Source organism: Schistocerca cancellata, chromosome 2 (assembly GCF_023864275.1).
Source record: "Schistocerca cancellata isolate TAMUIC-IGC-003103 chromosome 2, iqSchCanc2.1, whole genome shotgun sequence".
Lineage (NCBI taxonomy): Eukaryota > Metazoa > Arthropoda > Insecta > Orthoptera > Acrididae > Schistocerca > Schistocerca cancellata.
In genome coordinates this window covers 865,266,603-865,278,985 of record NC_064627.1, presented here as the reverse complement: position 1 = coordinate 865,278,985, position 12,383 = coordinate 865,266,603, and the positions used below count along the sequence as shown (strand labels likewise).

Genomic DNA, 12,383 nt, shown 5'->3' with positions numbered 1-12,383 from the left:
TGACACTCTCCTATGGGTCAAACAAAACTGCGACCATTCATGCTGACCTCTGTAAATGTTCAGTATCCCCTATTAGTCCTATTTGGTATGGGTCCCACATGTGAGCAACATTCTAGAACTGGTCACATAAGTGATTTGTAAGTAATCTCCTTTGTAGACTGATTGCACTTCCCCAGTACTCTACCAATTAACTGAAGTCTACCACCTGCTTCACTTACGACTGAGCTGATGTGATTGTCCCATTTCATGTCCCTGTTAAATGTTACATCCAGATATTTGTATGAGTCTATCGATTCCAGCTGTGACTCACCAATATTATTTTCATATCCCTCCATTTATCCACAACTTTGTGCACCACCTCTGTAACAACTGACATGCTTGCTCTCAAATAACAACTTCAGTCTCACTGAGTTAAAAAAAAAAAAAAAATCCCTCCTTGACCTTGCACTGGCCTTTATGTATACAGACAAATGACAGCTGGTAACTACTTCAGAAGGTCTATACAAGGGTGATGTACTTGAGGACAATATTATGGAAATGGAAGAGGATGTAGATGAAGATGAAATGGGAGATACGATACTGCGTGAAGAGTTTGACAGAGCACTGAAAGACCTGAGTCGAGACAAGGCCCCCGGAGTAGACAACATTCCATTGGAACTATTGTCGGCCTTGGGAGAGCCAGTCCTGACAAAACTCTACCATCTGGTGAGCAAGATGTATGAAACAGGCGAAATACCATCAGACTTCAAGAAGAATATAATAATTCCAATCCCAAATAAAGCAGGTGTTGACAGATGTGAAAATTACCGAACTATCAGTTTAATAAGTCACAGCTGGAAAATACTAATGCGAATTCTTTACAGAAGAATGGAAAAACTGGTAGAATCCGACCTCGGGGAAGATCAGTTTGGATTCCGTAGAAATGTTGGAACACGTGAGGCAATACTGACCCTACGACTCATCTTAGAAGCTAGGTTAAGGAAGGGCAAACCTACATTTCTAGCATTTGTAGACTTAGAGAAAGCTTTTGACAATGTTGACTGGAATACTCTCTTTTAAATTCTGAAGGTGGCAGGGGTAAAATACAGGGAGCGAAAGGCTATTTACAATTTGTACAGAAACCAGATGGCAGTTATAAGAATCGAGGGGCATGAAAGGGAAGCAGTGGTTCGGAAGGGGGTGAGACAGGGCTGTAGCCTATCCCCGATGTTATTCAATCTGTATATTGAGCAAGCAGTGAAGGAAACAAAAGAAAAATTCGGTGTAGGTATTAAAATCCATGGAGAAGAAATAAAAACTTTGAGGTTCGCCGATGACATTGTAATTCTGTCAGAGACGGCAAAGGACTTGGAAGATCAGTTGAACGGAATGGACAGTGTCTTGAAAGGAGGATAAGATGAACATCAACAAAAGCAAAACGAGGGTAATGGAATGTAGTCGAATTAAGTCAGGTGATGCTGAGGGAATTAGATTAGGAAATGAGACACTTAAAGTAGTAAAGGAGTTTTGCTATTTGGGGAGCAAAATAACTGATGATGGTCGAAGTAGAGAGGATATAAAATGTAGACTGGCTATGGCAAGGAAAGCATTTCTGAAGAAGAGAAATTTGTTAACATCGAGTATAGATTTAAGTGTCAGGAAGTCATTTCTGAAAGTATTTGTATGGAGTGTAGCCATGTATGGAAGTGAAACATGGACGATAAATAGTTTGGACAAGAAGAGAATAGAAGCTTTTGAAATGTGGTGCTACAGAAGAATGCTGAAGATCAGATGGGCAGATCACGTAACTAATGAGGAAGTATTGAATAGGATTGGGGAGAAGAGAAGTTTCTGGCACAACTTGACAAGAAGAAGGGACCGGTTGGTAGGACATGTTCTGAGGCATCAAGGGATCACCAATTTAGTATTGGAGGGCAGCGTGGAGGGTAAAAATCATAGAGGGAGACCAAGAGATGAATACACTAAGCAGATTCAGAAGGATGTAGGTTGTGGTAGGTACTGGGAGATGAAGAAGCTTGCACAGGATAGAGTAGCATGGAGAGCTGCATCAAACCAGTCTCAGGATTGAAGACCACAACAACAACAACTACTACTTCAGTTTAGTTGCAATGTGAATTTATCTTGATTTACAATGATTCCATTAGCATACCTCAGCTGCAGACAGTCAACTATCTTTAGTTCAGAAGAAGTTGTCAAAAACTTAAGAAAATCTTCAATAAGTTACTAATACAATGGCAAAAGTTGCTTTGTTGTTATATTATTTTTGTGGTCTAAATATTACAGAGAATTAATGTGTTCCTTTTGTGACTGAGCATTCAGACTGTTACTGTATAAGGAACAAATCATACATGATGCTGCCAAACAGGTCTCATTCAGCAGTTATTACTGTGGATCAGAAAAAGTGGCTATGAAATTATAAATTTTTGAATATCTCATTCACTGGATCTTTTAATAGAGTGCTTTGCATAAAGCACCCATGTAGTTGCTGGTATATGTTCCTCATAAGAAAAATACCAAACACTGTAATTTGCAGTCCATCATACAGTAGCATGTTAAGAGGGACAAAAATCTATCTATGTAACTATTAATTGATTTATTGCTTTCTTAAACTAATGTGGTGAGGAACACAAGTATATGCCAGAAGCAGGTTTTGGGAGTAGGTAGCAATGAAGTAACAGTAAACAACAGAATCACTTTCATCATAGCTTACTATAAGGGGCGACAACAAAATTTCCATTTGAAGGCCATACAGTCCAGAACTTCTATGGAAACAGGCAAAATCATCATGAGCTGTGACACAATGAGCACACTGATGCACTAGGTTGAAGATAGCTGTTTGGTAAAACACTATGTCTTGCTGCATAAAGATGTCCATAGCTACTTGTCAGACATGCTTATCTGACAGGAATCATTGACCATTGAAGGCCATATTTAAGGAACTGAAGGCATGCTAATCATGTGGGACAGATCAAGACTATAGGATGGGTCCTAGAGCGTCTCCCACTTTAGGTGGCATAACTTCTGCTTTATGACATTTGTGATTTGGGAACATGCATTATCATGAAGCAGCATCATCCAGCACAGAACTAGACATACCTTTCCACTGTCGTGCTTTTCGACAGGCATGCTCCTCCACAAAAATTCTTCATTCTCGAATGGATGTCTACCAATGTTGTCCTTTAGCAAAGAACAACAGCACATTGGTCCCATTTGAATGCATTAGGTAATAATGTTGCCAAAGTTCACATTTCCATATCTACTACAAATGCACTGGAAAGACGTGAATGCCACACTAATCCCCTGTTACATTGCAGCAATGCCCACCCTCAAATGGAAACTTTTCAATTGTTCTTTATAAACTCACTTTGAAAACTAACAACAGTCATGTAATTCTTATGGAAAAAAGAAATTATAACACCTCTGTGGTTTTATCCGTATAGAAACCAGTTTTCAAAGAAGCTTCCAAACCAGAAATTGGAAATCTCTATATTTTTCTGCAATCACTGTATTCAATTAATGTTGTTGATGACAAAACTCAAGTGACAAAATTCATGACTGCTAGCATGCCAGAAATATTCAGTACAGGACCAGGCAGGTGGTTCAAGTAACACAGCATTTGTTAGCAGTTTGAAGATGTTGCATTCAGTGCAGGTGTCCACATTAGGTGATAAGAAGCCAGTGCTCAAACCAGTATGTAGAAAACTTTTCTAGAAGTGAAAGAGTTACTAATTAATGGTACTGTTTTTGTTAGCGAGTATTAAACATTCCCCATCAGGCTGAAATATTTAAATATAAGCATGCTATAGTGACACCCATTCACAAAAGTGAAGACAAACTCCTGGTACTGATAAGCCTCTCTCTCCAGCTAATTTTTCATAAAATTGTTGGGGACATTATGATCCTTCTATCTTTATATCTGAAAGTTTATAAGTTTTTGGAGTTCCAATCAATTTGTCATTTTCTGTTTCATGAAATTTTGACAACTTCACTAGTTGTTGAATGCTGACTTTATTGCTCACTCTTTTGACTCCTACCAAACTGCAAAGTACACATTGGTCACTGCCAGTTGACTACTTCCTGGTGTCGATAACTAATGAAACAGTCAATAAAAATTCAAATCTAAGATAAAGCTTTGCAGAAGCATAAAAAAAGTTTAATTGATGAAAATGTTACAAGAGAGACCATAAGAATGATTAGATAAATATGTAAAGAACATAAGTATTACATCAGACTAATATAGCCACCCCAGACTAATATAGCCAACATCGTGATGCAGGTGCCAAATTTCTGGGACAGTGGAATGCGGAAAACAATTGAGATTAGAGTGATGGATAATACAATCAACAGGGACAGAGGTTTTAAATTAAGTAAAGTATGGGGTCTAACACTCAGTTAACTTAAATCACATCCGAAAACATCTCAATGCTCTCCTTTGCTCATAGGTAAGAGGTTTTTTAATGAAGGGATTTTGTGTGACAGGTTGGAGTCCAAACAGCAAGCCACAAAATCTCTCAACACCTGATGAAGACAACTAGAAAAATTGTTGAAATATTGTGAAAGAGCCAATGTCAGCTTGACTGTAACTTATCTCCCATACAGTTCATGGTGCTCTGCAGAGTGCAGATGTAGATGCAAACACAAAAACTCTTACACCAATTGGGGACATGCACTTCACTCTGATTTGCAGTGTATGTATCTAAATCTAATAGGATTACTGACAGCATTACATACAATGACATGACAACTTAATTGTAGTTCGGATTTTGTACAGGGTTTTCTACATAAAGGACACTATTCAATTTCATTACTAAAATGTGCACTGGGAAAGTATGTTATTTTCATATATCACCTAACATGTTTGAGATGACAGAAAATATTATTCCTAGAAGATACAGTTAACTAGCCGTCTACACAAATAAGTAACAAACTTTACAAATAACTAATTACTATTATCTGAATAATAGATGTAGGTGTTATAACCTTTAATTCACTAATAAATTGTGTGGATATACAAATGTAGAAACAATAGTAGGTTTCATGCTACCAACTCCGTATCTGTCACTCAACTGCCGTACCGTGACATGCGGCCGGCGCCGTTCATAGCTAGGTGGCGCTCCTGCACTCAGCCGAGCTGCGGAGCGCCTCTATCGCCGTGTTTGCGTACTGACGTAGCGGTACTTTTAAATCTCGTGGCACTGTCACAACACTTTTCCCCCCTTGAAAAAAAAAAAAAAAAAGACACTCACTTCCTTGGAGACACGGACAGTGCGGAGACATCCATGGCCTCTTGGGAGACCCCGAGAAGATCCCGCGGAGAAACACGAGAATATGGTCGAAAATGTCCAGGACGAAAGCTTGTGTGTGGAACGTGCCTCCTGGACGATATGATGGGTGAAAACTCCGGAGCAGCATCCATAGGTGTCGTGGACCTGGGGGTGTGCTCCAGCGAGATGGGTCCCGGAGAAGGCGGCGTCGCGACTGGGGCCGGTTCTGGCGTACTCGGAAGCGGCAGCGACGTTGGCTGCAGCGACACGCACGGGAGATCGGCAGCAGTGACAGGACTGGCTTCTCGGGCTGGTGGAGGCGAAAGAAGGGGCGGTGGCACCGGCATGGCCACCACTCGTGGGCGCATCTGGTCGTAATGGCGAACAACCATGCTGTTGTCCGTACGTATTTCACAAAGCCGGCGGCCACGAAGAGCCTTGACTACCCCTGGAATCCATTTAGGGCGAGATCCATACCCTCGTGCCCACACGTCGGCGCCCACCGAGTATTTTCCCACACTAGGGGACACAGTACTAGGCCTGACAGGGTGAAGCAGGTGCAGTAGAGTGCGCGGTTGGCGGCCATGCAAGAGTTCAGCAGGGCTGCGATCACCCAGAGGCGTGAAGCGATAAGAACTCAGAAATTGCAACAGAGTGTCATCGGTAGAAAAATCAGTAAGAAATTTTTTCATCTGGCTTTTGAAAGTGCGGACAAGGTGCTCGACCTCCCCATTCGATTGGGGATGGAAGAGCGGTGCTGTAACATGATGAATCCCTTGTCCAGTACAAAAATCATGGAAGGCCTGTGAAGAGAACTGAGGGCCGTTGTCCATGACAGTCGTGGATGGTAGACCTTCTAGTGCAAAGATTTTGGACAAAGCCAGCGTCGTTGCCGCAGTGGTGGACGACGGACATCGAACCACAAACGGAAACTTTGAGAAAGCGTCAATCAACAGTAGCCAATAAGTGCCGAGGAAGGGGCCGGAAAAGTCAGCGTGCACCCGTTCCCATGGCTGCGCCGGATCAGGCCACGGAGAGGGCATTGCACGGGGTGCAGCCAGTTGTTGAGCACACTGACCACATGCAGCGACCATGTGGGAGATGTCCGAATCGATACCGGGCCAATAAACATGCCTGCGGGCCAGGGACTTAGTCCGAGAAATCCCCCAATGGCCTTCATGCAATAGTTTGAGAACATCTTTGCAAAGAGAAGCTGGCACCACGACCCGTGGAGATGCGCCATCCATGGCCAGAAGAACAACACCCTCACGAACAGACAGACGAAGGCGCAAGGCATGGTAGCTGTGAAGGGGATCCGATGCCCGGCCCTTGGTCCTGTCCGGCCAACCCCATTGAACAAAACCGATCACCTGACGCAGGACCGGGTCCCGCGCAGTAGCCGACGCGACCTGTGAACCTGTAAGCAGAAAACCCTCGACCGCACAACGTTCTTCCTCATCAATGTGGAAACAGAGTAGTTCATCTCGATCGAAAACCGGGTCGGGGCCCATCGGCAAACGCGACAACGCGTTAGCGTTGGCGTGCTGGGCCGTAGGGTGATAGTGAATCTCATAGTGAAAACGAGACAAGTATAAGGCCCAACGTTGCAGGCGGTGAGCTGCCTTATCCGGAAGCGACGCTGAGGGGCTGAACAGAGAGACCAGCGGCTTGTGGTCGGTGATGAGGTGAAACTTAGAACCATACAAAAAAATGCTGAACTTTTTTAGAGCATAAATGATAGCGAGCGCCTCCTTTTCGATTTGAGAGTAACGCCGTTGGGCATCGTTGAGGGTCTTGGAAGCATAGGCGATGGGTCGTTCCGACCCATCCTCATACCGATGGGGCAGAACAGCCCCTAGGCCATACTGTGACATGTCAGTCGCCAGAACCAAGTGCTGACCCGGACGGGATGTGGCAAGACAAGGCGCCGACTGCAAATGAGCCTTCAGGCGGACAAAAGCCTGCTCACACTCGTCGGACCAACAGAAATGAACGTTTTTGCGTAACAGCTGATGCAGAGGATGAGCCACCGCTGCCGCAGATGGAATGAATTTGTGATAATAAGCAATCTTGCCTAGAAACGCCTGAAGTTCTTTGACCGTAGACGGCCGGGGGAGAGCGGTCATGGCCGCAACGTGCTGACGTAGAGGACGTATACCTTCACGGGACAAGTGGAAACCAAGATACACAATGGAGGGTTGGAAGAACTGTGACTTGTCCAGATTGCACTTCAACCCAGCCGAATGCAGAACCCGAAATAATGAACGCAAATTGCGAAGGTGCTCCTCAGTGGAGGCCCCCGTGACAACAATGTCATCCAGGTAGTTGATGCAGCCAGGAACGGAAGCCGTGAGCTGTTCCAAAAACCGCTGAAAAATGGCCAGCGCGCTAGCGACACCAAATGGTAACCGCTGGTACTGATACAACCCACAAGGAGTGTTGACGACAAGAAATTCCTTGGAAGACGCATCCAACGGCAACTGATGGTACGCCTCCGATAAGTCAAGTTTGGAAAAGAACTGGCCCCCAGCGAGCTTGGTAAATAACTCCTCAGGACGGGGAAGAGGATAAGTGTCAATGAGGCTCTGAGTGTTGACAGTGGCTTTAAAATCACCACACAATCGCAGACTCCTGTTTGGTTTAGAAACCACCACGATTGGCGATGCCCATTCGCTGGAGGTAACAGGAAGGAGAATCCCTGAAGCTGTTAACCTGTCTATCTCAGCCTTGACAGGTGCACGCAACGCCATCGGAATAGGGCGTGCCCGGAAAAACTTAGGGCGAGCTGTAGGTTTAAGAGTAATGTGGGCTTCAAAATCCTTGGCACGACCCAGACCAGCAGAGAACACGGACGAGAATTCAGAACACAATCCATCCAGCTGTTGATACGGAATATCCTCAGATATGAGGTGCACATCATCATCAATGGAGAACCCAAACAGCTGGAAAGCATCATAACCGAACAGATTTTCAGTGCCCGCGTGATCCACCACATAAAACATGAGGGGCCGAACAACAGACTTGTAGGCAGTGGAAGCATCAAACTGGCCAACGATAGGAATTTTCTGTTTATTATAAGTTCTCAGATTTCGCGTAACTGGAGACAAGGGAGGGGAGCCCAACTCCAAATACGTGCGAGAATTAATGAGAGTTACTGCAGAGCCAGTGTCCACTTGCATGCGAATGTCTTTATCCAGAACACGAACAGTAACAAACAAGTTATTTGTTTGAGAAAGCACACAGTTAACATCCATGTCCGATGCCTCGTCCTCGTCGACAGGAACTTTAGGGGACTGACACACAGAAGCAATGTGGCCTTTTTCCCTACATGAATGACACGTGGCCCAATGTTTTGGAAACGCGGCCCTGTCATGCTGTACAAAACAACGTGTACAAGAAGGAAGGGTGGAACGAACCTGTTTCTGTAGTTGCTGTTTTCGCTGCGAGCGTTGCGGCCCAACGCGACGTTGTTTACGTGAGTGAACCGCCGCCACATCTTCGTTCTCCTGGGAAACAGGCAAATTGTCTGTGTCAAAAGTTGACTGTACAGTGCCTACACCACACCATGCGTCTATTTGCGCACCAGCAGCGTGAGACACTTCAAAGGATTGAGCGATGCTTAGAACTTCCGACAACGACGGGTTGGGCAGTTGTAGGGCACGTTGCTGAACTTCTTTATCAGGAGCAAGCCATAGAATAACATAATAACCATTGAATCAGCATAAGACTCATGATGAGTGTCCGTGACAAACTGACATTTCTTAATCAGACCGTATAGTTCCGCTGCCCAAGCCCGGTAAGATTGATGGGGCTGTTGCGACACCAGTAGAATGCCATGCGGGCGGCAACGACGTGGGTGTTTTTTCGGTAATAGTTAGACAATAAGTCACACATTTCTTGGAAGGACAGAGAGGCAGGTTCCCGCAGAGGGGCTAACTGAGATAGCAGCTGATAGATCCGTGGGGAGATCCAAGATAGAAATAACGACTTACACATCGGAGCATCGACAATGCCGAAAGCCAAGAAGTGTTGCTGCAAACGCTTCTCATAATCCTCCCAGTCTTCAGCGGCCTCGTCGTAAGGAGGGAACGGAGGTGGAGAAGAGGACGACAGACAATGAGTAAGCGACGTCAACAATGCCTGAATAGCAGCCGTCAGCTGTGTTTGTTGTTCAATGAGCACTTGCAGAAGCTGTTCCATGTCTGCCCAGACACGAACGCACAATACTCCAACTCCAACGCTGGAAAAAAAATATCCCATCCTCATCACCAAAAAGTGTTATAACCTTTAATTCACTAATAAATTGCGTGGGTATACAAATGTAGAAACAATAGTGGGTTTCATGCTACCAACTCCATATCTGTCACTCAACTGCCGTGCCGTGACATGCGGCCGGCGCCGTTCATAGCTAGGTGGCACTCCCGTGCTCGGCCGAGCTGCGGAGCGCCTCTATCGCCGTGTTTGCGTACTGACGTAGTGGCACTTTTAAATCTCGTGGCACTGTCACAACAGTAGGTCTAACACCAAGCTCAGAATGGAAAAATATTATATACCAGACATAAATACTCAAAGCTTCAATCTTGAGCTATAACATGCCTTGATTTTCTTATCTACAGATGCACCTATATCTACATCTATTCTCCACAAGCCAACTTATGGTGTGTCACTTTTCCCCTTAACTGTTCATCAGGAATGGTGTGCAAGAGAAATAATAAAATGAAAATGCCATGTGGCTAGGGCCTCCCGTTGGGTAGACCATTCGCCTGGTGCAAGTCTTTCAAGTTGATTAGATTAGATTAGATTACATTAATTATTCATTCCAAAGACCCATAAAAGAGGGAATCCTCCTGGGTGTGGAACATGTCAGATAAACACATTACAAAAATGTAATTAAAAAAACTCGAGTTTCATTAATTTTAATGATCCTCAGTCAATAAACAGTAAAATTATGTATATGAATTAAATTTAAACTTCTAATATATACAGGTTTAATACTTACATCTGCTTTCATTAAATCCATCATTCAGACATTTGCTAGTTTCTTGGCTATTACAACCAAGTATTGTCAAAAATTAAAGTAAATTATTCATTTCAGTGCTCCTCAGTTAAGAACAGTCAGATTATGTACAAGATTTAAGATTAAACTTCCACTATTTACAGACTTAAGACTTACATCTGATTTCCATACATCCATCATTCACACAGTAGGCAGTTACTTAACTGTTACAACCAAGTATTGTCAAAAATTAAAGTATAATAAATTTTCATTAAAATGGTCTACTGCACTTGTTGAGAAACTCATGGATGGAATAGAAGGAGTTGGCCACCAAAAATTCTTTTAAATTATGTTTAAATTGTGCCTTGTCTGAACTAAACTTTTAATGGTTGCTGGTAACTTATTGAAAATATGTGTCACCACTTCAGCGACTTGCATGTCATTGGGGATGAAATGATGATAATAAGGACAACACAACACCCAGTCCCTGAGCAGAGAAAATTTCCGACCCAGCCAGGAATCAAACCTGGGCCGTTAGGTATGACATCCCATTGCACTGACCACTCAGCTACCAGGGGTGGACAGAGGAATAATAGTTGATGTGAACTCAATCTATCTAAACTCTTTTGGTCACAAAAAATAAACATATAGAGGTAATTGTCAAGTGATAAGACAAACATTTTGATCTAGAACCACAACTTGACACTACAAGATGCAATTAAAAAATGACTAAATTTCCAAGGAATCTTAATTGATGAGCAGTTCATGTTGTATGAACATGCTGATCAGCCAATAAAAATTGTAATATTATCATATTTCAAGCTATACAGGTTTACTTACTGTATCAAATGGCAAGAAAACCTGTGATAAATATTAAGCTTCTCTCTGTCCCTCTCATTTTTATTCACAAAATATTTTTCATGTATGTTTTTCTTTTTATGGCACATTACTTACCGGTGTTAAGGTCTGCCGCTGTACTATGTAAAGTTTTATCATTTTTCAGAACAGGAACATTTGAGAGACACACACTTGCTGAAGGATTTGAGGCTAATTTCATTCTGGGAGGACAGTCTATGACACCTGGTGCTGCACACTTGTTTTACATCTCTGACGAACATGAGCAGTCAGGGTAAGTGTGATAATTATTTTTATTAGTTTTGTATCATTTCATCATTTACATCTCTGGTCAAAAAAAGTTTGCTCATTTCATGTCATTTAGACCAAAAAAACATTTTCTCACTGACCGTATTTGCTCTCCATAGAGAGACTAGAAATCACACAAAATTTGAGCACTTTACCTTTCTCTATTTTCATTTTATGTCATTTTAAGGTTTGGTAGTTTTGATGTTTTTAACACTGGGATGACACAAAATTATGTTTTCTAACATTTGCAAAATAAATTACAATAGTTTAATTTATCATCCATTGCATGTAAAATTTGGTGGTCATATACTCTGAAGTATAGGGATTGTAAACAAAATTATCTAGTATGTATTATGTGAACTCATCAAGGCAAGAAAAGAGTAAATACTTACATGTTATGTTTTATCTTGTACATAAATTGGTTTTGCATTATAGTGGATATCACTTAAAGAAATAATTTTTCAAAAAGTATCCCCAAAATGTGAGCTGTTACTCAGTAAAATGAGTTAGTATGGTTTTTCACTCCTTTATATTATTTTTAATGCTATTTAAGAAATTTTAGGACAGTTGTTTATTTTGGTGTCTCTCAAAATCTGTTATTGTTCAAATATTTTTAAAGACAGTTCTTATAATTTTATATTGTCAGTTTTATTATTCATTTTAATAAATAATATTTTGTTTACAACCCAAGGAACAACTGGCAATGTAAGTTATGTAGTCACAACAAAAAACAACAAATATTTGTATGTTGGTATCCATGTTTTCTGGTGTACAAAATCTTTAATATTTCTTACATGGAAATGTTCACTTTTGAAATTATGTGCACTTATGGTAATGAGGACTGTAAAAAGGAATATGCAAAAGTTAAAATTCAAAAACTGGCCGAAAATGTAAAAAGTTGCATTAGATGTTGAAGTGCAGAAAATGATACAGCATTAGTAAATACTGGAGCTGTTGAAATGGACTTACTGCTCGATAAC

At 42.1% G+C, this 12,383-nt stretch overlaps 1 protein-coding gene across 1 annotated transcript in view; it reads left to right on the top strand.

Moving 5' to 3' along the window:
• LOC126162811 (uncharacterized) overlaps nt 1–12,383 on the top strand; it is a 49,642-nt gene that overhangs the window by 18,183 nt on the left and 19,076 nt on the right. The window contains exon 7 of the mRNA XM_049919556.1: nt 11,264–11,389. Coding sequence (XP_049775513.1) covers nt 11,264–11,389 — 126 coding nt within the window. The remainder of the gene's footprint in view (nt 1–11,263; nt 11,390–12,383) is intronic.